At 39.6% G+C, this 26,625-nt stretch overlaps 1 protein-coding gene across 2 annotated transcripts in view; it reads right to left on the bottom strand.

Moving 5' to 3' along the window:
- Positions 1–26,625, bottom strand: part of LOC125296671 (collagen alpha-1(XI) chain-like) — a 131,771-nt gene that overhangs the window by 15,556 nt on the left and 89,590 nt on the right. For both annotated transcript variants that reach the window (XM_048246710.1, XM_048246711.1), the window contains exons 32-58: positions 26,355–26,408; positions 26,134–26,178; positions 25,930–25,983; positions 23,972–24,016; positions 23,091–23,144; positions 22,904–22,957; positions 22,546–22,599; positions 20,591–20,698; positions 19,860–19,949; positions 19,668–19,721; positions 17,265–17,372; positions 16,996–17,103; positions 16,819–16,872; positions 14,397–14,450; positions 14,020–14,127; positions 11,966–12,019; positions 11,777–11,830; positions 11,617–11,670; positions 8,946–8,999; positions 8,030–8,137; positions 7,880–7,933; positions 5,039–5,092; positions 4,815–4,868; positions 3,857–3,910; positions 452–559; positions 319–372; positions 175–228 (exon numbers count right to left, since the gene is read on the bottom strand). In XM_048246710.1, coding sequence (XP_048102667.1) covers positions 175–228; positions 319–372; positions 452–559; positions 3,857–3,910; positions 4,815–4,868; positions 5,039–5,092; positions 7,880–7,933; positions 8,030–8,137; positions 8,946–8,999; positions 11,617–11,670; positions 11,777–11,830; positions 11,966–12,019; positions 14,020–14,127; positions 14,397–14,450; positions 16,819–16,872; positions 16,996–17,103; positions 17,265–17,372; positions 19,668–19,721; positions 19,860–19,949; positions 20,591–20,698; positions 22,546–22,599; positions 22,904–22,957; positions 23,091–23,144; positions 23,972–24,016; positions 25,930–25,983; positions 26,134–26,178; positions 26,355–26,408 — 1,800 coding nt within the window. The remainder of the gene's footprint in view (positions 1–174; positions 229–318; positions 373–451; positions 560–3,856; positions 3,911–4,814; positions 4,869–5,038; positions 5,093–7,879; positions 7,934–8,029; positions 8,138–8,945; positions 9,000–11,616; positions 11,671–11,776; positions 11,831–11,965; positions 12,020–14,019; positions 14,128–14,396; positions 14,451–16,818; positions 16,873–16,995; positions 17,104–17,264; positions 17,373–19,667; positions 19,722–19,859; positions 19,950–20,590; positions 20,699–22,545; positions 22,600–22,903; positions 22,958–23,090; positions 23,145–23,971; positions 24,017–25,929; positions 25,984–26,133; positions 26,179–26,354; positions 26,409–26,625) is intronic.

Raw genomic sequence — 26,625 nt, 5'->3', positions numbered from 1 at the left:
TTCCCAATGTTCGTAGGTCTGTAAATTATCCCTTGCTTAAACCATTGTTGTGTATATGGGTGGGAACATCATATGCTGTGATATTAGCTGTGTTTGAAAAGTACCTATGAAATGTAATGGTATGATATTGCAGGGAACATTGTCAGTTCTTTACAAAAGAGCATTGCATTTTACCTTTTCTCCTTTTAAACCTGGATCACCTCGCAAACCGGGGAGGCCAGGGGGGCCCTTGATGGAACAAGAGGATGGAAAAAGAATGAAATATGATTGAAGTGATATTTAACCACTTGAAAGTAACTTACAAGACAGGAACCTTACCATTGGTCCTGGGGGTCCATCTTTACCAGAAGCACCAGGGAGTCCTTGTTCACCCTGGAAATGGTATACTTTCATGACACTCACCATCTATTTGAATTTTAGTTAAACTGGTGAAGACGGCTTCTTTTCTTACCACAGAGCCAGGGATACCGCGAAGGCCCTCTGCACCAGGCTTCCCTGGTGGGCCCTGGGGACCAACTGGGCCTATTTTTCCAACGTGTCCCTCAGGACCAGCTTCACCCTTAACAGACAAAAAATAATGTTGTTTATGTGTTATTGTTATTTTTCCTCCCTATTTTTTTCATTGAAACAAGTGTTGGAACGGTTGGCCTTTGTGACGCTATGCCCTGAAAGAGCTTAGGCAGACATGCTGAAAATCATTTTTGCCCTTTTTACAATAATTCACAAAAAACCCTCTCTTTAATGTCAAAGTTAAAGCAGATGTAGGAAATAATGGAAAATAAATTGTAACCATTACAAAAATTATCACCATATGTCGTCAGAGAGTAAGGAAACACGATGAATTGAAGCGATGGCTTATTTGACAATATTCCTATAACCCGTAAAACCCGTGAAAAAAATGAGTTACAAGGCGGAATCTCTTGGAAATTTTGTTTGTTTTGAACAATTAATTCTATAATAGCCATATTTCTCCACGACAGGTAGCCTAGGTTAAACTTCTGCATCGCTAACTTAAAGGTTAAATGTGTTGGTTAGAGAGCTATTTTTTGTTTTCACTGTTTCCGTAATGTGTAGCTGGGTCATGGTTGGAGAAACGTTAAAGCAGCTGCAGGTCAACTAACGTTAGCTAAGTCTGCATTACATCTGGCAACCCAGAAGAGGCTCGCGTCTGGGTGTTTTGGTTTCGGTAACATTCCTACAAATCGCTCCTTTAATTAATTAAAAATAAGTGGTTACATAAATACCCCCCACCCTTTTAAGTGACTGACCTAAATCAACAGCAGTCCAGCCAATTGGTGCTACTAGTTTCACATTTCAAGAAAACCTTCTCTCCTAACGCTTCTGACAAACTCACACACCTAATACACACTTACTACACTCTTCCCTTTACCTCCTTCCTCTCCACTTCCCCCTCCTCTCCTCTACCTCCTCATCTACCATTTCTCCTCCTACTATACTTGTATGTAGGCACGCCTATCATCTAGTACTAGTATTGACAGATGCCGTGGCAATTCCTAGTCTCCTCTGCACTGTACCTGAAATGTTATGTCTTAAATGTAAAATTGCATAAATGTCAATAACTTAAATGTTATGCTAATGCTACAACTGTAGCTCTTTAGCTTAAACTGTAAAATGCTAAATGTTAATAGCTTAAATGTTATTCTATTGTTGTAAGTCGCTTTGGATAAACGCATCCGATAAATATATAAATCAGGGCTCCAGACTACATTTTTGCATTGGTTGCACGGGTGCGCCTAACTTTTTTAATTAATTAAAGAATGACCGCACTGATTTGATTAGGGGCCCCCACCACCTTGACGCCATCAGTAATATTTAATACTGTGTGATCATTCACATCAATGGTGACCCTCCACACACACGGAAAATGATGGCTTGTGATATGTTTCTATTTCATATTTTGAATTCATAAACGTTAAATATTTTATTCATAATTTATAGTATTTTATGATCTCATAATTACTTATAGCTAAACTCTGCATACAACTATTGCCTGAGTTCTTCACCAGTCAAAGCTCTGTGGGTGAGTGGCAAAGCTCATATTAAATCTCAACTAAAATTCGCCCAAAAACATGTGGGAGACTCCAAGGTCAAACTTGGTCGAGCTTTTTGGCAGGCAGGCTAAATCAGGGGTTGGCAACCTTTATTTTCAAAAAAGCCATTTTCTGACCAGAAATAATAATAATAATAATAATAATAAAAATAACCTTCTGGGGGCCACAACAATATCTAAGTCCTTTAAATGCAAGTAGTCTTCAGACTGCTACATTTTTAAGTTGATTCTAAATGGTTCTCAGGGGCGGAGTGGCAATCGGGACGATCGGGAGTTTTCCCGGTGGGCCGGCCGATGAGTCTGCGCGGTGCGGGCCGGCCGATGAGTCTGCGTGGTGCGAGCCGGCCCATAGAGCTTTTATCGCGGCCGTGAGTCGTACGCGGCCATCGACCTGATAGATGCATTAAGAATTTTCCACGAAAATCTCAGAGATCTACACTTTAATCTTTGGGAAGTCCAACCAATATTTATACCACTAGCTCACTGTCTATATGTCATTCATGGTTACCCTGCACACTCATCTCTCCCATGCTGATTTTTGTGTAGGCTAGCCTTAATTTTTTATCTTAATTCATTTTTGTCTTATTCAGGCGTTACAGAACTTTCATCACAAATAAAAAAATGACAAAAATGCCGTCAGAATTTTCCCGGTGGATTTTAGTGCCCCACTCTGCCCCTGATGGTTCTCATTCCAAATTCCCTTTTACCTTGCTCAGACTGTTGCTCTACAATATAACAGGCTAACAATCGTAATAATAATCATAACAATACAATTCTTATATGGATCTTGCTGCTGGCTATTTAAGCATGTAATGAATGACCTTGACATTTTTGCTCAGTGTCCAAATGCAATGTTCCATTTTGATTTCCTTGTTTCGCTGAGGATCACACAAAACTACAAACCCGATTTTCATCCAAGTTAGCGAAATGTAGCAAGGGAAAAGTTCTAAATCACTGGGCAACTTTAACTTTCACAATGTTGCATGGCATGGCATTTGCCTGCATGGATATATGCACTTTGCCCGCATGGATATCTGTAGCCTTTATTTTGCATGTCCTCTCGCTGCAGGTAAACATCCCGCTGGTAATTCAGTCGAAGTGGTGGTGAAGGCAAACAAATCTGTCCAAACATTTAAATAATTATTAAATTGACCTGTTTTACTCCACAACGTTTTGGGGAGTTTGACACCATCACTTGCTTGCCCACTCAAGCCACGGCAGATTTAAAGGGACACAAGGATGTCACATGTGACACGTTCAAATGAACATATGTCTTTTTACACATTTTACACGACACAGGCTACAGGCTACATATTTTCACAAGTTAATAGGCCCTAACGTAAAGATATCATAAAGCTTACCCTAGTTGTACAAATATTTTACTATTATAATATTATTTTTTTAAGAAATTGTAAAACACATTTGATTAATTTCTATTTTTAAACAAAGCCTGGGAGCCAATAGTGGCTAAAAGGCTGCATGCAGGATGGGTTAGGTTTGCCCAGGTTGTTTTTGTTGCCGTTTTTTGAGCCTGGGCTGTCCACAGAGATCGTGTTTTTTTACAGTGTATTCAGGACACAGACAGCTAGCGGTTGGTTAGGTGATGTTTACAGTAAGTGACATAAAATGTTTTAGCCTAAAAAACGTGCGGCCTCGCTTAGAGCACCTTAAATAAGTGGTAAAATTGAGATTAACTCCAGTGTACTGTAGCAAACTAAGCAAAGCATACCGATGAAGAGTAATGAAAAGTAATTAAATGCATAGAGATGCTCTGGATAAAAATACCTTTGATCCCTTCTCTCCTTGCTTTCCCAGTTTACCCGCAGGTCCTGCAGGCCCCTATGGAGCAAAACAATGTAAATTAATAACCTTCACACACAAAGGAGACTCTTGTACAGCTCCAAAGCTCAATAGTTCCAAGATGGTGCCATTACCATATTTTATAGTAAGGATGTGAAGCTTTACTTTCAGGCAAAATATGTTTCTCTAATGCTTCTAGCAAACATCAAATATAACTTGATTCTGGCTTTCATCAACATGGTTTCATACAAGTTGCTTATTTCTCCCTTGGGCTGCAGTACCTTCTCAGTTGTAGCTATTGGTCAGTTGGTCTAGTTCAGTTCAGTAGGAGTTTTCTATTTTTATTAGATATTATAGTTTTTCTTTAAATAATTTTTTATACCCCTATTTCTATACCCGACCTTTTCTGCTATGCATCTTGAAGCACCATTTACCTCATCTTCATAACAACAGGACAGATAGTTGTCACACCTGCTAACCTTGCATGATGTTTACCCAGTCATTTCCTTCTTTTAAACAAAGTAAGACATTTAAAAAAAAATCCTATATCATTTGTAGACCTACAAGGACCAACAAAATGTCTAACTATTGGGAAAGCCATTATTTAATGTCCCATGTTATCTTGTTCTGTAAGTTATGGATGCATCATCAAACAGTGATAAACTTTGAATAAATCGTAGGACTTTTTATGAATGTCCACCATGGTACATTTGTGACATACTGAAGACAGTCATACTGAGACAGTCAAAGCAGACACTAAGTGAATGTAGTGTGACAGCGGATTTACCATCAAAGCCTCCTTTTCATGCAGAAAATGTTCACGTGACATAAGGGTATAGCAAATAAAGCATTACATTTACAGTGTTTGAGTGTGGTTATGGCTTCCTACAATTATTTTAGAAGTATAAATGGGTTTTCTCTGACAATTGTTTTATGCACGTACCCTTTTGCCTGGAGTCCCTGGGGGACCAGCTTCACCCGATGGACCAGGGGGTCCCTAAAATTAGTTGAAACATCTTAATATTTTAATTCCAGTGACTAAAAAATCATTGTTACAGTATCCATTTTTAGACTAGGAAAAGTATAATGCTCCCATACTTCATATGACATGGTTCTACATAATGCAATATTTCTGATGGATTATAAACATCATTAAAGATAACTCACAGGTTGGCCTGCTTCTCCGTCATCTCCCTTGTCTCCTGACAAACCATCCAGTCCCTGTAAAAACAATAATTTTGAACATTCTTTTAAACGTAATCTTTGTTCACTGAATTGATAGAGAAAGTTTGTTCATTAAGGCCTAGGTTTTTACCTTATGAGGCTACAGCTTGCACACAGATAACCTACTGCACTGACTGACACCACTATAGCATTAGTCTTATATTGATCCTCCTCCGGTGTTTCACTGAATTAGTCCCACGATCACCTCCAGAAAGCTCAACAATGGTATCTAGCCTCCCAGACTCACCCCTTTCCACACTCATGATGGGTTCTCTACTAACAAATACCAACAAATTCTTTGGTTAATCCTCTTCGTTGCTGTAGCTGTTTATGATCAAATCCACAAAAATGATCAAATCAGCAAAAATGCAAAACCCTTGATGAGGGCACCAACAAGTATTTTTGATACAAACTACCAACCAATACCACAAATTCTTTAGTAATTCCTCTTTGTTGCTGTGGAAGTTTATGAACCAATCAGAAACATATTAACATGCCAAACAATATCACAAATTCTTCAGTCATTCCAGTCAATATAGTTGATATACACCCTAAATATCTATGGAAATCAGGTAGAAAGGCTGAAACAAATCTACAACACGTGCACAGTTTTCATGCGCACGGGAGAGAGAGCGTGCACAGGTCTCATATGATTGTAGGCTTCTGGTAGCTTGCTAATCACTGAAGAAAGACTTATGGTTATGGATGTAATAAACATCCTGAAAACGAAAGGAGTTGCGCAGTGCAGGGCATAGCAAAGAAAATTCAAATAGCATATCATGCGCTTTTTAGCTAAGAGTTATCAGCCTGTAACCTGACTCTCCCCAGATGAATTTCATTCCGCCTAGCTCCACTCATCCATCTGGGAACAATCCATTGGAGTGTTGCTTCAGAAGGCTGGGCCTAATCAAAAAATGCTTGCATATGATTGAATAAGCCACTTGTCCGTCATCTATTGACGTGCTACTTCAACCACTCACATCGAAGCCAACCTGTGACGCTGATAACAGTCTCACAGTCGCTTCTACGCTATGTCACATCTATGAAACTCCGCCCTAAGTCCCTGATTGGCTCTACCATAAAATCTGGTGCAGAAATCCCTCTCAACGGAAGAGGTCCCAGATGGATGTGAGTGAAGCTAAGCGGAGTTAAGCGGAACGAAATTCATCTGGCGAAAGTCAGGTTAATCAGCCTGGGCCCGGCCCCAAAACGCCACCAGCCCACCGGGAATACTCCTGACTCTCCCGATTATCCCTCCACTATTGATCCAGGAAAGGAGCAGGATAGCAGTGTTGTATAGCATTGTGTAGCATGTTACTGTATCAGCAGATGAAAAGGACCTCAGCGTGCCACTGACGTGGCTGTTTTAGGCATAGTGAAGGCCATATTCACTGACTAAAAGTGCGCAGAAATCGTGCATTTATTTAACAGTACTTACACATTCTTTCCGGGGGTAACACCCCCAGACCCCCGCTAACTTTTAGGATAAGCTTTAAATGTTTTCAACTCTTGGTGATGACCCTGAGGTAGGCTAATCTCAGGTATCGAAATAACGTCAAGCTATAAGGCTATGTTAAACATGACCATCAAATAATCATTTTAAGCGTGTGTGTGCCATCTATGGCGACGGGGAACGCGCACCAGGTGAGAAAATTGTAACGAAAACAATGCATTTAAGTGCCACGGTAAATGATGAGGGTATAGGGCCCGTTGGCACAGTGTCGCATCCGAGCCCGGTGTGAAGTTGTATGGTGTAGGCCTAGAATAGATAGGCCTACACCATACAAATGTTAATCATAGGCATGTTATATTTATGACAGAAAAGTGGAATTTATTGAACGCACTTGATCACAGCTGACAAATTACGCAGAAACATTTTCAACTGGAGCGAAACAATGCATGAATGTAGCTTCGGTGCGTCACATGGAACACAATTGAGGCAATAGATTGACCATATTGGACAACTGCAAAGCGTTATCATAGGCATGTTACATTCATGACATGAAAAGTGGAAAATGTAGAAAAAAGAGTAAAATTACGCAATAAATTACAGTCGGCTAAACATTTTAAACTTGCGCAAAACTGCATGAACCCAGCATCGGTGCGGTCAACACAAATTGAAGCATCACATTGACCATAGGACAATCCTACTGCAAAGCCTTTCCATAGGCATGCTACGTTTACGACATAAAAAGTGGAATATGAACGCATTTCATCACTCCTGACGAACGGAGTTGCCGGCTGTTCGCGATTTGACTGATTCTTGAGCTCTCAGCGGAGTGTTGACTTGCGCGTCTTTTTTAGATGGAGAACGTAAATTAAGAAAAGCCCTCTAATGGGACAAGACTGTCAAGTAGACGGGCCTAGGCCCGTCCAGGCCCGCCCGTGGCTACACGTATGCAATCACCGTGAAGTTATTTTAAGACTATTATTATTATTATTATTATCATTATTGTCATTATTATTATTAGTAGTGGTAGTAGTAGTAGTAGTAGTAGTAGTAGTAGTAGTAGTAGTAGTAATAGTCGTAGAATAAATTCAGTGCAAAAGGTTTAATTTATTTGTAAGCCACACTTGCTGCTTAACTCAAACCATGCTTTGTAAATTGCACAGTATGTAGACTTAAATTTAGCTACTCCAATGTTTGTAAACAAGTTGAGAGATTTAATGAGAGTTTTTTATGTGGAACACCACATAGGCAGTCATTAGTGTACCATGCATTGCAACTATAGTAAACCTTAATGGAAAAAAAGTTTAATTTTGTTTAAAAATTGTAAAACTTACAGCAACACCAGGTTCCCCAGGGGGACCTGGATCTCCAGGGAAGCCAGAAGGACCCTGTGTGGAATGAATTGCAAACATAAATAGCACTTAGTAATAAGAATTACACATGAAGAATAAATTGAGATTGGGTTATGGTTGAAATTTACACACAGCATTTCCTTTTGGACCATCATCTCCTGATGGTCCCCGCAAACCGGGGGGTCCAGCAGGTCCGGGTGCACCTGCTTCTCCTTTCTCTCCTATTTCACCCCTGAGCCCCTGCAAATGTCAGAAATTGCTGTTACATTTTATTTAAACTCAACTGCCACTCAATGCTCAATAAAATAAAAATAAGCAATCAAATACCTTAACCAATATAAAACATTAATGATTTTCTTCTGAATTTTATTTAAGAATGTAATGAATAAATACTCCACAGCAATTAGTGATAATACCATTTTGACAGTGGCTTCTACAAGGCGGCAGTGCTTAACGCTATACACTAGAGAAGGAGGACATTGACAGGATTGTCAATCCAACTAGCAAGACGTAGCGTTAACCTGAAACAAATAATTGATCACTCTTTAACTGAAATTTCCCCAGAATTCTTTTGTGGCAACAAATAGTCTGCCATGGTTATCCCTTCCTTGGCTCACTCATTTTTGATGACTTTCTAGATCAAAGGTTGGTAAATTAAGGCCCACAGGCCACATGCAATCCGTTATGCAGTTTAATCTGGCCCGGCCTGATCAACAAAGCACGCCACAGAGCCCAGCTCACTGATGAACACTTTGAGCTCTGTCCTATGAACTAAATGATACCAAACTTTGATGCACTGGCCAAAAAAGGGTGTTCAGCAGCACTGTTGTTATTAAAATAGAATCAAACACTTAATGGTAATACAGTATGTTTCCCTTTATTCTTTAAGAAATAGATTTCACATATAATTTAGGCCTTTGCTAGTTTATTTTTTTTGTCTATTCTACTTGTGCCCTGCCTGTCCTTTTTTAAAAACCTAATGTGGCCACTGAGCCAAAATGTTTGCCCACCCGTGTTCTAGACCATATTTAGATAAGTATCCACATACTGGTATTCCAGTCTCTCCAGAAGGTCCAGGGTTTCCAGCTTCACCAGTCTCTCCCTGGAGGCAGTGGTAAAGAATTAGCACTGAAACAGGATTACTCAACAACTACTGATTTCAACAGAACTTAGGAAAGGGATGGGGCATTGGACAGGGTGACAGATCATTTACAAAGATTCATGCATTATTCCTATACTTAGAAATCAAGGAAAAATTTGAAAAATGCAGCATCTCTGTTAAAGAAAGATGTACATAAGCATAAATATCATATTAGCACCAACATTTTAATGGGTTCATCCCTTCATTCCTATACCTAGAGTAAGTGGAATAAAGCATTAGCATTAGCACACCTGACTACCTGTGATCGGTTGGGGAGAAAGCTGAGTATTCAGTTGAATGCAGAAGTGAACAAAAACATTACCAAGCAATCTTCTTTGCTAACAGAGTTGCCATTACATGTGATGTCTATACATCGAGAGCAACCCAGCCATATGCAAATATGTCATCATATTTCTCCAAACTGGGAGATGGTCTTGCATGTTCTACAGACCAGAGCTATGTTCCAGAGACACACGGGGTCGAACATTGCAGACTTGCTACAAGACGTGGTGGATGAATGGGGGTTGCTTGACAAGGATCCTGTGTTGGTGACAGATAATGCCTCCAATATGGCAATCGCGGCCCAGTTGGCAAAGTTTGCTCACTGTTTGAATTTGGCCGCTTAACGTGCACTCAAGTTGCCCACTGTTTCTCGTCTACTGGGAAGAATTCGCAGCACTGTGGCATTTTTCAGGAAAAGCACAGTTGCAAGCCATGCTTTGAATGAAAAGCAAAAGCTACTTAACCTCCCTGAACACAAGCATGTGACAGATGTAACTACGAGATGGAACAGTGCTTGTGATATGTTAGAAACGCTGTGTGGGGATCTTAGGAAGCGATACATGAGCGACAGATCCTTTCTGTGCATGGCTTCTGCACTAGATTCATGCTTTAAAGCATTACCCTTCTTGGGTAATTACCCATTCTCAGGTAAGAATCATTTAATTTATGCAAATCTGTTTTCCTGTGTGATACAAAAGTAGTTCTACTACAATTTATAGCTGTGACTAACCTTGTGTATTAATGTCATGTGGGCTTGTTTATAATGTAATTTTATATTTTGTTTACAGAAGACCCAGAACGATGTACCAGAACAAGAAAAGGAAAAAACTGCTTCTTCTTCTTCTTCCACACCATGCAAGAGAAGAAAAGATTCTACCTGTGCTCTAGCAGATTTATTTGGAGAGACATTTTCTGTTCCCAAAAGACTGGACTCACCTATGTCACTACATAAGCAGGCACTAGATGAAATCAAGAAATACAAAGCCATTAGCTCTTAATGAGGATCCACTCAGTTGGTGGAGGAAGCACCAGGCAGGTACAAGGGTAGCCACAGAAAGGGTATTCTCTACTGCTAGAGATATCATTACAGCTCAAAGAAGGGCTTTGAAATCTGAACATGTGGACATGTGAATTGTTGTTTCTGCACAAAAATCTAAAAATGTGTTAAATCTTTGCTGTCAATGGCCACTTTTAAGTTTGTTAAAACTGTTTTATTTACTGATTTTTTACTTAACTGTCAGCACAAAGCCACTTTGAAGTTTGATCGTTTTGATTGACTATTTCGGCATGTCAGAATAATTCTTGCACCAAATAGAAATGTGCATACAATTAAGCAACCCAATACAATCAAGCAACCCTGAACATATGAATCAACTGTTGTGTCTACACAAAAATCCAGGGCTCTACAGTGTGCCCATTTCAGAATCATTCTTGCACTAAATACAATGCATATACTATCCAGTGCTACCTATTCCTTTTAGGAAGGCCCTTAGTAGGCCCCAGAGAGAACAGTAACGGTCTTTGGGTCACACCACTTGTTGTTCGTCATGAGGCAGACTCCTCTGCCTTTGGACTTGCCAGACTCCTCCATCCTGTCGGTCCAGGTAACAGAAGAGAACTCCGCTAGAGTGACTGCACAGTCCGGTACAAGTGGAATTAGCCATGTCTCCACAAAGCATATGTTGCAGTCCCTGATGTCTCTCTGGAAACTTATCCTTGCTGAGATAGTCCATCTTATTCTCAACAGACTACACAGATATGACTGAATCTTAATACAAACATACATCACATTCAGCCAGATCTGCACAATGCTGGAAGAAGTTGAACACACCCACTGATTTGACGCTACCGGAACAGAAGTAAGGCAATGTGTTGCCTTTCGAAACACTCCTTGTAAAGCCTCTCTGTACTTTTTACAAAGTTTGCAATACTTCAGATTATCAGTAAGAACCCTATGGACACTACCATCCAAGTGTAAGGCTATTTTAAAATGTATCACTGGTTTGAAAATAGCGATTTATTTTGACATGCCATGTTTATGTTTATGCCATGTAAAAACCATTTTGTTGCTAAAGCAAACAGCGGTCTAGCTCAAAACATAATTTTGAACCCATTATCAACCGCAAATAGACCCCAGGTTGTTTTGAATTTCCCTTTAAGGAGCAGAAAAAAAGTCCATAATCAAGGAAACCAGTTTGCAAGCAAATTAGTTTACTACACTGTATTTTGCTTCCAGTTAAAAATAATATACTTTCCTCATATGAATTACTCTGCAAGTAAATATGACAGTACACACCTTCTCTCCATTGCCCCCCATTGGACCAATACCTCCTTGGGGTCCAGGTGCACCCTGTGAAGGTGCATTGCTTAATAACGTGCAACCAATGTAAGGCCAATTATAAAAAAACAAAAAAAAAAACAATGGTATGACATGTGAGACAAACAGCAACACATACATCAGCTCCGCTGGGACCCTGGGGACCTCTTGGACCAGGTGGACCTGGTGGACCCTAGTAAAAATCACAATACAGAAGAACAGATGAATGGAAAAAAAACTGAAGGAACACTAACAATGTATAAGACTATCTTACTGAACATAAAATTGTTAAATTACAATTGTTAAATTACTGACACCACAATCTTACCATTGGACCAACGTCCCCATTCTCTCCCTTTTCTCCTGGTGGCCCAGGTAGACCCTATAATGATTACAGTGACCATGCATATATCAAATATGGTTAATAAAATATTTAACATAACAGATCGAGAAAACATGGTAGTATTTCATGGGATGTTTTTTTTCTTCAAATTATTGAATACCTGCTTCAAAAAGCAGTTAGACATTAACTATTGAATTGTATTGAGACATGTGGATGGTTTAAAGTGCATAACAGTTTCTTCTCTTTTGGTCAATTATAACAAATGTTACAGTTTAGTAAAACTGTGTCTACGTCAGGGGTCTCCAACACGGTGCCCGCGAGACGCCTATGAGACGCCTGCAGCGCACAATAGGCAACAAGATCGCCTGTAGATCACGTTCTAAAAACATCCTCCATTGTGAAGTTTTTAATAGATATTTCACTGTAGACCAGAACCATATTTTAAGAATGGATGTAGCCATTAATCTCTAACATTAACTTGATATTGGTGATACCTTACAAATTGTAGCTGGGTTAAATTTTGGCCTTTGGCTCTGGATCCCTTTTTCCATTCATTCTTTAAACAAGAACGGAAGTGGAGCGCATACACGCTGCTTGCACGCATAGACAGTAAATGTTGGTAGGGTTATATCGATATTGAAGTATCAGATAACAATACAGTTGTTTAATATATAAAGGCTTATAGGCCTACATAATATTGATCATTTAAATGTAAAAAACACATATTATTTAGGAGGATTACCCTCGCAAAAAGGGGTGAGGGTCTGTTTGTTTGAAATGAGTAGCTCTCTATATCATTTGAGGTACAGTAGCCCTCATTCCCTAAAAGGTTGGAGACCCCTGGTCTAGGTGGTAGTAGTGATGACATTGTTTTACTGTCTGACTGTGGAACAGGTGGCCTGTCTGATCGTTTTGTCTTTTTTTTTTTTCAGTAAGACAGCAAGCACATTCATTACTTTTTCAATGGAAAGTAGTCCTGGGGCTCACTCTTTTGAAGTGAGTGTAAGCTTGTCAACCATGACAAAACCATGACAGCTTGCATATCCCAGTTAGAGAAGTCACGCCACAGGAAACCATATTTTCTTGTTGGCTTTCAAAATAATTTATTTCATTGTGACTAGGGGATGTACAAGGTTTTTCTAAGTGGTCTGTTCCGTTCCCTGACTGTAATGGCCATACAGTAGAAAGGAAATGGTCATAGAACATGGGCCAATTAGAAAAGTGCATGGTTTCCACACAACTGCTCTAATTTGTTATACCCCCACCATGTGAGCGCCCATATCAATCTAAATCAATAAGATGGAGCCATAGCAATCAGCAATCTTGCTATACACCAGAAAGATGCCTAAAGATGGAGGCCAATTACAGCGAAGTCATGTATATATGTACATTTTTAATGGAAACACTTGTGGGTATACAAATGCATATGTATATGAGGATGTGTGTACAGCAGGTGTGTGTAATATATGTCTGTTTATTATCCGGCTCTTCACAATGCAAGTAGAACGCTCCATTGACTTGAATGGGATTTCCCAACGTTCTTCGGTAAATTATTTTCATGTAATTACCGCTGCACACATATAATTACAGCTGTCAATGGCAATGGGTTTTGTGCTTCTGATTTAAGTCTTTCATATCACTTTGCAAGTAGTCCGGTCACTTTGTGCGATGGAACTTCATTCAAAAGTGAAAGCATATGGTTGGTCAGCTGTGTTCTAAGAAGAATGTTTGATTCAAGTTCAGCGTGTGTTGCGAACTATTTGCTTCTCAGCAAAAGCCACGATGAAACAGTAGCAAATAAATGTAAAGAGACATATTGTGTTTATTTTTTCGTTTTGGCAAGTAGCCGTATAATAAGCGGGATAATGTATAGAACGCCGGTCATTTTCGGAAAATAAGTCCCTTCAGGACGAAACAAGAACTGAAGAAACAAGTCCTATTCGCCCTGTCGGGACTTATTTTCCGATAATGACCGGCGTTCTATACATTATTCTTTACATAATTCAGTACAGAATAAACATGTAAATAAGGACTGTTACCTGTAATCCGACAGGACCTGGAAGGCCCGGAAATCCTCGTGATCCTTCATCTCCTTTCTGGCCAAACATGCCCTGCTGACCCCTTGGTCCGGGTTCGCCATCACTACCCTGGAATACATATGATCAATGATAAATATCATGGGTATCTACTATTTGCTAGCATACCACCAATATGTCCATAGTCCTTCATTTTATCACATTCTCGAGTCATGAGTCCTCCATAATGTTCCCCACATTAAAAATGACTGCCATTTACCGCAACTCATCTAAGTAAATAACAAAAGAAAAATGAGCTGCACCATTTATTTTTATTATTATTTGTCATTCACCAAAATACTGTAACAAGTAAAACTGTAGCTTTCATACTGCATACTCACAGCTGGACCCGGTGCTCCAACTACACCAAGGAGACCTGCTGAGCCAGGAGGACCCTAAAAAAACAAGTAGTAAGTAAGTAAAGAGCACAAATGCAACTGAAAGTGCTTTACAGACCATTTCAGGGCTTAAAGCAAAGAAAATGTCTGTGGCTGAAGTGATCATACATTTTTGTTGAATGTTCATGGGCAATGATGGTGACTCTTTAGTCTAGTGTATATAATGCACAGCATGGAGTCCTTGAACGGACCAACCAGGTAGCTATTCTGGACGTCTGGAGAGCTTTGAAAGCACAGGTCAGTCTGAAATCCTGAGCAATCTTTGACATCAGATACTGGAAAGTCAACTTGCTTGATGGACTTCTGATAGTGACAGATCTCTCATGCTCTGCAGACAGGCCATTCTATTTTCTGTAGTACCCCAGTACCGATGACATTTAGGCTAATAACTCCGCCAGGCCCCAACCGACCTCATAAATGTGACATGATAGGCTTTCTGGCGATATGATTGGTTGGTTGTGGCACAAATTTCTTTTACTAAGTGAAAGAAAAATCAAGAGTTATCTCCTTCAGCTGGAGGAGAAACAGGGGGAAGCTCATCTTCACGTCACTCGAAAGAGAAACTGCTGGATCAACTAAGGTAAAAACAAGGTATTTTTATATTACTTGTTACCCATGTTATTACTTCTACTTTTAAGTCATTTTTTGCAGGTAATTACACTGTGTGTGTCTAAATAGGTAAAACAATTAACAGTTGTTTGTAGCCAAGTTGCTTAGCATGTTTGGCTATTTGCCAAACATCTGACATGAATGACGTGAGGACAGTGTTGATCACCGATGGTATAACGTAAGGATTTTATTAGTGGGCTTAAAAAAACACTATTATTCTTCTTAAGTTCCTTCTTAAGTTCTGTTCCCTGTTACATTTTAATATTATGTTGTTTTTGTATTTGTGTGTCGCTTTTGACAAAGGCGTCTGCAAAATCCCATAACCATCCCATAACCAAAAGTTTACTTTATTAGTGGACTTGATCAAGCCCATGCCTTTCACTTCCATGACTACCATGCAGTGACCTTTGTGTACTGTGTGCTTACTGGCGGAGTGCGTTCATTTTAACAAAATAGTGTCGTCTCATATTGAACACCAACACTTAACGGAAATGATGATTGCAACATTTAAATATAAATTTATTGGTGTCCTTTATTCAACAGTGACATGGTCTTACTGTATCAAAACATGAACAGTATATGTTATAACTTGCTTATACCTCTGTAAAGTGTGTTCTCCACTGCTGCTGTGTCAGCTTTCTCAACAGCGATTTCCACAAGTTTGAAAATGATCTCTCCCCTTCCGCTATGTAGCCAAGATGCCGTCCGTTAAGTATTCCACACTCAGATTTTTAGCCGTTATGAGTGCACCATCAGGGGACTAGCAGTACACTTCATGTTGTTGTAATTTTCAGTGTGAACGCCCTCACACACTCAAATCAGGTATTGTAAGTGCAGGAGTATGCCATTTGATACAGAGTGACTGACTGGAAAGGCAGCTAGCAAGAGAGCTCAGCAGCAGCTCACTGGACTTCTGGCAGTGGCAGATCCCTCACAGAGTTTCGAGACCAGTCTCAAGTCCTGAGCGATCTCTCTGCCAGAGGGCATCTTGCTTACCCTTCTCTCACTCGACTGCCAACCACTGGCAGGCACAACGTGATAAAACATCCCAATGCTTGTTAGTGTTATTTGCCCTTCCAGATGATTTGTACAAATTTCGCCCCTCCAGATTCAATGCACCGCTATAGACATTATCTTAAAAATCTTTAACATTAACAACTTCTTCCATGTAATAATATATTCAGTATTTATTCTTACTTTCACTCCTTCCTAGTAAATCTTGTCAGCATCTATTATGAACCCCTAATGGAATGGATTGGGTTGCTGCTACCATTCATTGACTTGCTGTACTTTTAATATGGTGATCATAGTTGGGTAGAGGCACCTCCTAACCATCCTCATGATGTTCCCTGTTCTACAGCTAGCTACAGGACTAGCCTCCCAAAAACTCAACATATTGTCTTGAGTAATTTCTCTGTCTAAACGTTTCTGTAATGAGGGAAAAATGCCCTATTCCAATATCAAGTGCCTTAATGTTACAGAAACCTGAAGATCTAGTGCAGTGTGTAACTGTGCAGTGATTAAACACCACTCACGATCTGTCAAGTGGTGAGCTAGCAACAGGTGCTAGTACCAATTGAATAAGTCCATTACTGTAAGAGCTGATCTATTTCATCTGGGAATGTTAAAGTGATTCCTTGATTAATGAAATTAACATGGCATGCACCCAGCACAGGCAATGTTCCCCCTGTTCCCTCTTCCCAAACTAGTCTCCCGGTTTAAAAAGGTAGAATAATTAACAAAAATAAACACTCACATGCTCTCCCTTTTCCCCCTTGCCTCCTTTTTGACCTGGTCCACCAACCTCTCCCTGGCACAGGACAAAAAAAGTATGCATGATTAATTACCTTTTTTCTCACAATGGAATACAATTATTTAGTTACATTGTAGGTCTTTCCATATTTATTTCATAATACTAAATAAGAAACATCACCCTGTCTCCATCTTCTCCAGGTGGTCCTTGAGGGCCAGCAGGTCCTGGCAGACCAACTGGACCCTGTATTCCATCGCGTCCTGCAGGGCCAATAGGACCTTTCTCACCCTTATCAAAGTAAAACATACCATGTTTAAATTTCTGACATTGGAAGAACTGTTAGTAGTACAGTAAGTAGTTCACCAACGGATGAGTTGCTAATGGTTACCATGGTTACCATTCACAGGCAACACATTAATTATGCAGTCATCAGAGCAGGTGTTACTTACTGGCCCACCCTTTTCTCCAGCTGGACCTGGCGGTCCTTGAGGGCCTGTACGCCCTGTGAGGCCAATGGGCCCTCCTGGACCAGCTGCCCCTCGTTCGCCCAGTAATCCCTGTTTTTGAAAAAAATTCAAATAAAAAATTGTATGTGAACTATAAGACCATCTGAAAGTTGCATATATTTAATATTTCATATTTAAAGGAACCATATGTAAGAAATGTATTTCAATTAATCATAAAATGGCCCTGATATGACACTAGACATTAAGAAATCATGTTCATTTCAAATACTTTTATCACTGACAACAGTAGTCCGGCCAGGATATTGTCATTTAAAAAGTGAGGTTGCAGCCCTCAACTGATGTTGTGTTTTGTCATATCATGTTGTGTTTTGGCCTGATGCACCACCCTCCACCTATCTACTAATCACAAAGTCAGTAGTGTTTCAGCATCTGGGTTGTCAACCTCGAGTCAGGGGGGAGGGGGAGGAGATACACCACTCTACAGTAATTTGAAAGTGATTGCAGTACCAGTTTTGGCCACAATCTTACATATGGTTCCTTTAAGTAGAGACAGTGGAAATTTACAAAGAGCTTTTTTTATATGTTTTTTTCTAGCCACATGGTGTATATCCCAATTAATTTATTTAACAGACACTGATTGGCTTAGAACAGTTTGTATGCGAGAGGTAGTGGGATCGATGCCCACATTATCCAGAGCAGTGCAGGGCCTCCCTTTTAGGTTTGTGGTAGCGTACAGGGACATTGACCCTTGTAATATAATTGACATAGTCTATGTAAGTGTTACTTTTTTCAGGCTATATTTTCGGTAACCCCTTGTGAAAATAAATAACTGGGTAGAACTGTTTTGTCGTTGACTATGAAACCATGGTGAAGTTAGTTTCACTTTGTCTATGAGTTCAATATAATAGGCGAGTGCAGATGCATGTAGGCTATACTCTGCTAGACACAAACAAGTTTTAGTAAAGCAAGGTTTAGTGGAATCTCTGTGTTCCATTCAAGGTCTGACATGCAAGCAGATTCCTTTAAATGCGCCGAATGTGGACTGGACACGCCCTTAATGTCTTTAAGCTTTGCGCCTCTGACCATCCGTTTCAGATCACCAAGATACCATGATGTTTCATGTACCATGATGTTTCATCCAATAAGGTTTATCTACAATTCTCTCTATGAACCAAATTTGGGTTCTATTAGGATAACCGTACATCAATGCAAGAGACTTTTGAATGGGAACTTGCCGGAAACTGTTCTGAAAAACACGCTGATGAAGTCTTGCTATAAAATGAACAAATAATTTAGGTTTTTGAAATGAAGGCTGAACTCTTCTTATTCATCAAAGTCAAATAAAAACAGTTTTCCATTCTATGTCGTCTTGAAATAGCGAAAGTAAAACTGTGATATTGATTAATAGAGAAGAAAAAAATCCCACGGCACTTGCCAAGAAGATGGCCATCTTGAGTATTGTTTGCATACTCTAAAGTTCACTGGCATGCAGTGCATCCAGCAATTACTACTTCACTGTGAGGCCATCAACCACTACAATTGTGTAGACTCCTGAATGAACAAACTTTCTAGCCATAATTATCATTCACATTCTCTGCTGTTCCTCACCAAATTATTTATTTGACATTGCGCTTTGCGCCGTTAAAGGGAATGACATATGTCATTCTCATTGGTTTAAATGATGTTACGCCCCAAACACACCCGTATGACTGATTAAAAAACCTAGGAACACCCTGTTGCGCCATGCGCTTGACGTTTGATAACGAAACCCCTCCCAATTTCGTTGGGATTAGGACTGGACATCCTACTAAATTTGAATAAGCTTTTGACGAGTGAAGATGCGCTTTTGACTGTCATGATAGGGCCCATTAGCTCACTCTTGAAACCCCTGGTGGACAACTGATGTACTGCAGGTTTTTGAACTTCCGTGCTGGCTTCATTGTTTAGAATAGAATGTTGCTGCTTGATCATGCAATTTGATGTACCTTCTCTTCAACAGTGTATTTTAAAATCATGAATCTCAACACCTGTTGTGTCTTTATAAATAGACCTAGCACATGTTTTGTTTGAGTAATGCACTTGATTTACAGGTTAATTTGATGCGTAGAAACCAATGATCTCTTTTGTAGCTATCTGTAATACAACCCTTTATTCTCAAAATCAAAGTCTGATACATGTTTTCCAAAATCTAATTCATGGTTAAGGTGGAGGATCATATTCTGCATTTTCCTGATAGTAAAAATATTAAATCCATCCTCATTCTGAGGTACTATGAATGATTCACAGAATATGTGTAACAACTCTTTTTGTGGTGTGAAATGATGACAAACCTTAATTGTTGGACATTTCGAAATCATTGCTCATTTAGAAATCATGAATGCTTACAACAACGCCAGATGGACCTTGTGGACCTTCGCCTCCCTTCAAACCAGCTATTCCCTACGGAAAATTAAGGAACGAAACACAGAATACAGTGGCACATTACTTCGCCTAAATAGCATTCACTTAAAGCTTTCATTGCTGTTAATCACAATTTTAATATGATTGTAAAAAGGTGTTAGTTTAAGTAGATCTTACTCCTGCACCAGAAAGGCCCCTCTGCCCAGAGAATCCTTTCAGTCCAGAAGGTCCAACCTTCCCACTTCCTCCGTGAGGACCTGGATCTCCCTGAGGTAAAAAAATAATAAAAAAATGAATAGATTTTTAATAGATAAATACATTTAATAGATAAAACCTTGGACAGAGCCCATTTCGAAAACAGGAACATTTCCCCCAAAAATGGTAGAACCTGAAATGATATCTGCAGTTAGCGAAAAGCTACAGTATCCCTCCCCACCATACAGAAAACCTATCAAAGCACGGTGATGAGCACGATAAACAACTACTACAACAACATCCCTTCTTTTCATGCTCCTAGAGAAACATGTTGATTGGTAGAAATTCTACAGTAAATAAAAAGTGAGTGGAATTTAGCAGATCATTTTATCCATGAGCTCATCCAGCTTTACTTCCCTAGTCTGGATCTGCCTGGCTGTATCTAAGTTCATTTTCCCACTGATTTATCAGTCTAGAAGTGCTTCTCGTATCAAAGTCCTTATGAGCAAGTCCCCCCCACTGGCAACCATCTTCATTATACTATTAAGTACTACTGTTTAATGCCTAATGACTTGCATCTGACTATATAAAACAATCAATCTATCTATTGCTCCAGGATTAAAGCTTGGTATTGGCATTTTATCAACTGTGTGTAATAACTGTTTTTAAGATATAGTGATGGATCGGTGTACAATTTAAGTTATATGTTGTACCTTTCCACCCTCTTTTCCAGCTGCCCCTGGTAGACCGTGTTCACCTGGAGGTCCAGGAGATCCAGGATGCCCCCTTTCACCAACAGGCCCTGTCTCTCCAGTGGAACCCTGAAAGCACAAGTTGGTTTATGGTTACAATGAAAGCTGTTTCAATCAATTTTTATCCATAACATATAAGGCCCTATTTTAACAATCTAAACACAAAGTCTGGAGTCATAAACGTTCACTTTCGCTTTTTAACAGCCTTAAATATCATCTCCTTGCCAGAGGCATAGTTCAAATGGGGTTGTTCTTGGGCCCTATCTCACACAGAGAGCGACACATGTCTTATTTCTATCTTACACCCAAGGCAGTGATGGATCTTTTGTCATGCACTCCAGTTCAATTGAACATTGCCCCACACGGGTGAGTCAATTAAAAAAAATAGGTGTGGTCAGGCGCATGAACCAAAAATCGCTATCTTACACCCACTAAAAATCATTACGCCACTGACCAAGAAAACCCTGATCTAAAGCAAAAAGCGCATAGAAGCACAGCTATTTTGAGGGCGCCCCGTCATGAAATGTAAACAGCCCTTAGTGATGAGTCCCAGGCAACGACTCGCCTGCATATTGGTATTCTGACACAAAGTCATAGGCAACAACAACATTAAGTCTTACACTTAGTTATTTACTTTCACTGTTGACTGACAAGGGGTTACAATTGAAAAACATAGCCTGAAAAAAGCAACACTTACCCCAATAATATTTGAATAACTGAATAAAAATCCTAAGAACATTCTTCCAAGAACACCAGTCTGTTGCCTGGGACTCATTGCTAAGGTTTCGCCAATTGTTACATTTTGTGAAAGCGTGCCTTCAAAATAACTGTGGATTACATGCGCCTTCCACTTTAGACAAAGTTTTTCTTGATCATTGGCTTTATCATTTTTAGTAGCCTTAAAAATGCAATTTTTGATCATGTGCCTGATCACCAGAGCCGGACAGTAACGGAGTACATTTACTTGAGTACAGTACTTGAGTACAATTTTGAGGGATCTGTACTTTACTCGAGTATAATTTTTGGGGAGTACTCATGACTTTACTCAAGTACATTTGAGAGGCAAATATTGTACTCTTTACTCCACTACATTTCTATCCATAACCGTGAGTACCCGTTACTTCTTCCAAAAAAAAAGGAAAAAAGAAAAATCTCGGAAACCCTCAATTTGTTGTTTCCCTCTCAAACATGATTGGATTGTGCAGGCGCCACTGATTGGGACAGCCTATCAGCAATCACCTTCAGCTTTCCGCCAAAGTCAACTCCATGGTCAGATTTAGATAAGAGACGAAACCATGGACGAAACAATGGAAGAAGACGCAGCAGGTCCACCCCGGGAATGGCCCCACCTCGCCAGACTATTTAAATTTTCTGAACAAGTTAAAATGATAGTGTTCGCTTCAAGTGTTTCAATTACAAAATAGTATTTTGTATTTGAAATACTGTACGTATTTTAAATACATGTTTTAGAAATACTGTCCATCCCTGGCAACACCATGTAGGACGATTCTGTACATAAATGTAAGCACTGTGGCTGTAGTAATGCAATATTTAGAAAATGTAGGCTACTCATGTACTCTTGATACTCAAGTACTTTTAAAAACAAGTACTTCAGTACTTTTACTTAAGTAGACATCTGACTGTTGTACTTTTACTTGTACTTGAGTAAAATTTAGCAAAGGGTATCTGTACTTTTACTCAAGTAATGAAGCTGTGTACTCTGTCCGCCTCTGCTGATCACACCTATTTTTTTCATTGACACACCGGTGGGTGTGCAGAGTTCATTTGACAACTTGTGAACTCCTGCTCTTGGCAAAAAAAATATTACTGCGTTGGGTTTAAGACAGGAACAAGGCTTGCATTGCTCTTGGTGCCACGATGCGCCAGGTGTAAGAGGGTTATTACAATGTAGTTACCTGGGGGCCGATGACACCACCGGGTCCAGGTGGTCCAGTTTTCCCTTGGAAGCCCTTGGGGAAAAATAAAATGATCTTAGTAACTCCTAGATTAAACATTGTATGGCATTTTTAAGATTATTTTAAGACTGTTGGATATTTCACTGTGGAAAAGTCCAGCTTCAGAAAGTAAAGTCCAACCATGTATTGGTTCTACCTGTGTACACTTAACACAGGTGATCTCACCAATTTGCTACTCTCCCTGGCTGAAGAGTTGTGATAATTAGAATCAGATGGTTTAAGTGAATGGTTGGCAGAGATATGTGGTAGGACTTTTACTTTCTGAAGCTGGACTTTTCCACCTTTGCTTTTACTTTACCGTCTCTCCTCTCTGTCCAGGGTGACCAGGTAGTCCATCTTTACCAGGAGGTCCCTGTGGAAATATGAAAACAATGTTATGATGTAATGGTATTGATGAGAGAAATATTTTTGGATGCTAACGCATATTTGTGTATCCTCAGTTTGAGATGTATCATCGAAACACGATTCTGCAAAAACAGCCTTACACTAGGGCCTTTAGGACCTGAGACTCCGACTGGTCCTTGAGGACCTTGTAGACCCTAAAAAGAAAGAAAAAATAATTAAAACAGCTATGCATATAACAAGATAGCTCACAGTGTAAATTAAGTCAATGTTCTTGCAGATCTGATGTAGTTTTTTTGTGTGATTCATTCCACTCCAAAACACCATGGGCATGATTCTCCATATGCATAAGAAATATTTATGCATATTCTTCATTGACTGAAGTCTGTGATGTCCATGTGTTGCAAAATCTGAGTTAGTTTTTTAACACCATTTACATGTGTTTGACTTACATGTGCACTCTTCAGCTACATGTTTCTGAGGGCTCAAAGACTATCTAACACCACTACAAAGTGAGTTATTTTTATCATGAATCTCAACACCTCTAACACCTATCATCACAGCAAATGTCTGATTTGGTTAATTCATTAGATTTTTGGATGTATATGATACATAGAAAAAAAATATGCCTGTTTTAGGTACTTGTAGTACTTGAGGATACCTGCTTCAATTTTCAAAATCAAGGAGGAAGTGGCGTGACATCCTTGTTACTGCAATTGTGTATTAAGGATTGACGGGGGAGTACATGAGCCTGATGGATGACTTTGTAAAAGGGTGTAGATAAACCATCTCCAACTTAACACCTCCAAGACCAAGAAGAGCTATAGCTAAAAGGGAGTTGTAGGCTATCTGGTCTAATCCACTTTCAGGTTATTGGAAGCATAGAGAAGAGAAGGGTATGTAATGTATCCTCTAGAGTTGTAGCAATTGCTGTAAACGTCCAGTGCATCAGTTTCATGCTTTGTTTTGGAGCTTTCTCATCAAATAAAAGAAATGCATAAAATAAAAATGTGTTGTCACTCACTCTGTCTCCCAAACCACCAGGAGGGCCATCATTCCCTGAGGAACCCTAAGAAAAACAAATCATCAATCAGGATGACTGTGGGACTGAAAGCCCAAATTTGAAAAAATCTTTATATGTATACCATTAAATGTGTATATGTAACGGATAATGTATAGAACGGCGGTTATTATTGGGAAAATAAGTCCCGACAGGGCGAACCGGACCCCGACGCACAGCGGACGATTTTTTAAGAACTGAAAAAGCGGTCTGCACAACTTATCTTATCAGAAAGAGAAGCCAAGTCTGAACATAGCCTTAACCTCTAGAAGGGACATGCAAAATCATGGAAATATATATTTTTTAACTACTTTTGCATTCCCTTGCAAGAGCTTCCCATTACCTCACAATACTTTTGCATTCTCTCATATTTTTTTCTTTTCTTTTCAATTCCCTTGCAATTAGCTATGCATTCCCTGGTAAAGTTTAAAGTATTGCAAGTAAATGCAAAACCACACCAAGGGAATGTAAAAGTAAGGTCTCACTGACATCGGACAAGTTCACTCCCTCCCACACCCATTGGTTAACAAATACATAGGGCTCTATTTTAACAATCTGAAACGCAAGTATCAAACGCAAAACGCAAGTAGCTTTGTGGAATCATTTGCAGAAATGGGAACTGCTGTGTCCGTGTACAGTGTAGATGAAAGGAGCAAAGTGTATGTGCTTGTGCACACGCTACATTATGGCCAAGCAGGTGTATGGCCGTACGCACTGTGCTTACTGTACCATCAGGCAACTCAACAACGAGAGGCAATATGTATTCACACCAAGTTGACCTACCATAACTTCCCAACTCTGCACAGTATCCCATTAACTGCATGACAGTAGGCTATTTACAATATTTTTGATAAAGTAAAGTTTGTAAACACGTTATCAAAATCAACTTAATGCACACACAACTTTCGTTTGAGCAGGAGAGGGAATAACAACGCACGAACGCAGCAATTACAGAAATTGTAGCTACTTGCTACTTTCTTTTACTATCTATGGTTGCTGGTTATCAGCACACAATAAGCTGATTTAAGCCAATTCACTAACTCAAGACTTCAAGGCCATAATGGATATAAAACATTTTTGAAAACAATGAAATGATGGAGGGAGCAAATGATGGAGGCAGCAAAGCTAGGAGTTATTTCAGATGGGCAAGGTAGGCAAAATTGTGGTGCTTGTCAAAATATTAGCGTTACAGCTGGAATAATGATTATAGGCTGATGTTAAAGCTAACACAATGTTTAAAGCCATAAACAACCGTAAATTGGGAAAAAACTAAAGGTAACTTTAGCCTTCATAGGGCTGAATAAAGTTGTCCAAATGAATAGGTTGTTAGGCAATGTTATAAAGATATTGCATGTGGATGTTGTACTATATAGGCTACTTTTTAGGTGACCAATTCACAAACGAAACCTGGAAACGGACAAATTTTATCAATGCTTTGAATGTTTCGGTGCGTGTACGGGGGTGTCTGTAGATGGGTGTGCATAGCATTCATTCATTCCTGCAGGCGCCCCTATGGTCATGCATGCGCCCTTAAAATAGCATCTGAATAACGCGCCACTGACTTCAGAGTAGGTTTTTCCTGATCTGTGGCTGAATTGTTTTCTGAATCTGCAAAATAGCACCAGGGAACATTTGCGCCGGAACACGCCTCCTCTTTTAGCTGAACCGCCCCCGAGAGCGCAAGTTAATTTCCTAATTTAACGAGGTGCGTCTGTGGAGTGAAAATTCCGCTGTGCGTCCAATGCAAAATAGAAATGACACAAGCACCAGTGTACAAGACGTGCTACGTGCAAGATAGAGCCCATACAGTACAATTTATACACACCGTACATATATATAGGTAAAATGCAGAGCAGAAATTTCTTTTATATGCAAGTATACATGGCTAATAAACCTGATTTACATTTACATATTTTTCTTACCTTTGCACCTGGCTTTCCTGTTGGCCCTCTTGCCCCTCTTCCACCCCGTGGACCCTGGGTACCACACACACACACACACACACACACACACACACACACACACACACTGAAATAATACACTTGGTATCTCAATAGATGTGCTTATTCCAAAACAATGTACTGAAAGATTTTAATGTAACAGAAATTCCAAACTGAATTTGGTACCGTTGGACCACGTTGACCCCTTGGACCAGACTTGCCAGCAACACCCTATGGAAGTGAAGAAATGAGCTTTGTATAAGATTGACCTATAACTGAATGCTATAAATGTGGAGTGACATAAGATGTAGCTAATAAAAATGTGAGGATAATTTCACTAAATGTTGCAAAGATCTGAAAAAAGCTCTCTCTCTTCATGTTTCAAATTCTGCCAGTCATTGTCTTACCCTGGCTCCCTTATCTCCATTGGATCCGGCAAATCCAGGAAAACCAGTGGAACCCTTTAAATGAAAAGATGTGTTACTGGTACATGCATTTTTCAATATTTCTGTGATAGTACAATACAATGGCGGGCTCCGAGGTAGGGGCAAAAGTGTCTTATTGGCTGGCCTTTACATGAGAAAAATGTTTCAGTGCCCTGTTGAGTGCCACTTCAAACAATACGTTTGGAGAATGTGTCTTAATGAGTGCCCTTCTGGTGTTGTAAATGTAATCCAA

This window comes from Alosa alosa, chromosome 6 (assembly GCF_017589495.1).
Source record: "Alosa alosa isolate M-15738 ecotype Scorff River chromosome 6, AALO_Geno_1.1, whole genome shotgun sequence".
Taxonomy (NCBI): Eukaryota; Metazoa; Chordata; class Actinopteri; order Clupeiformes; family Clupeidae; genus Alosa; species Alosa alosa.
Note: the sequence above shows the minus strand (reverse complement) of the source record. Positions and strands in the feature narration are given on the sequence as shown.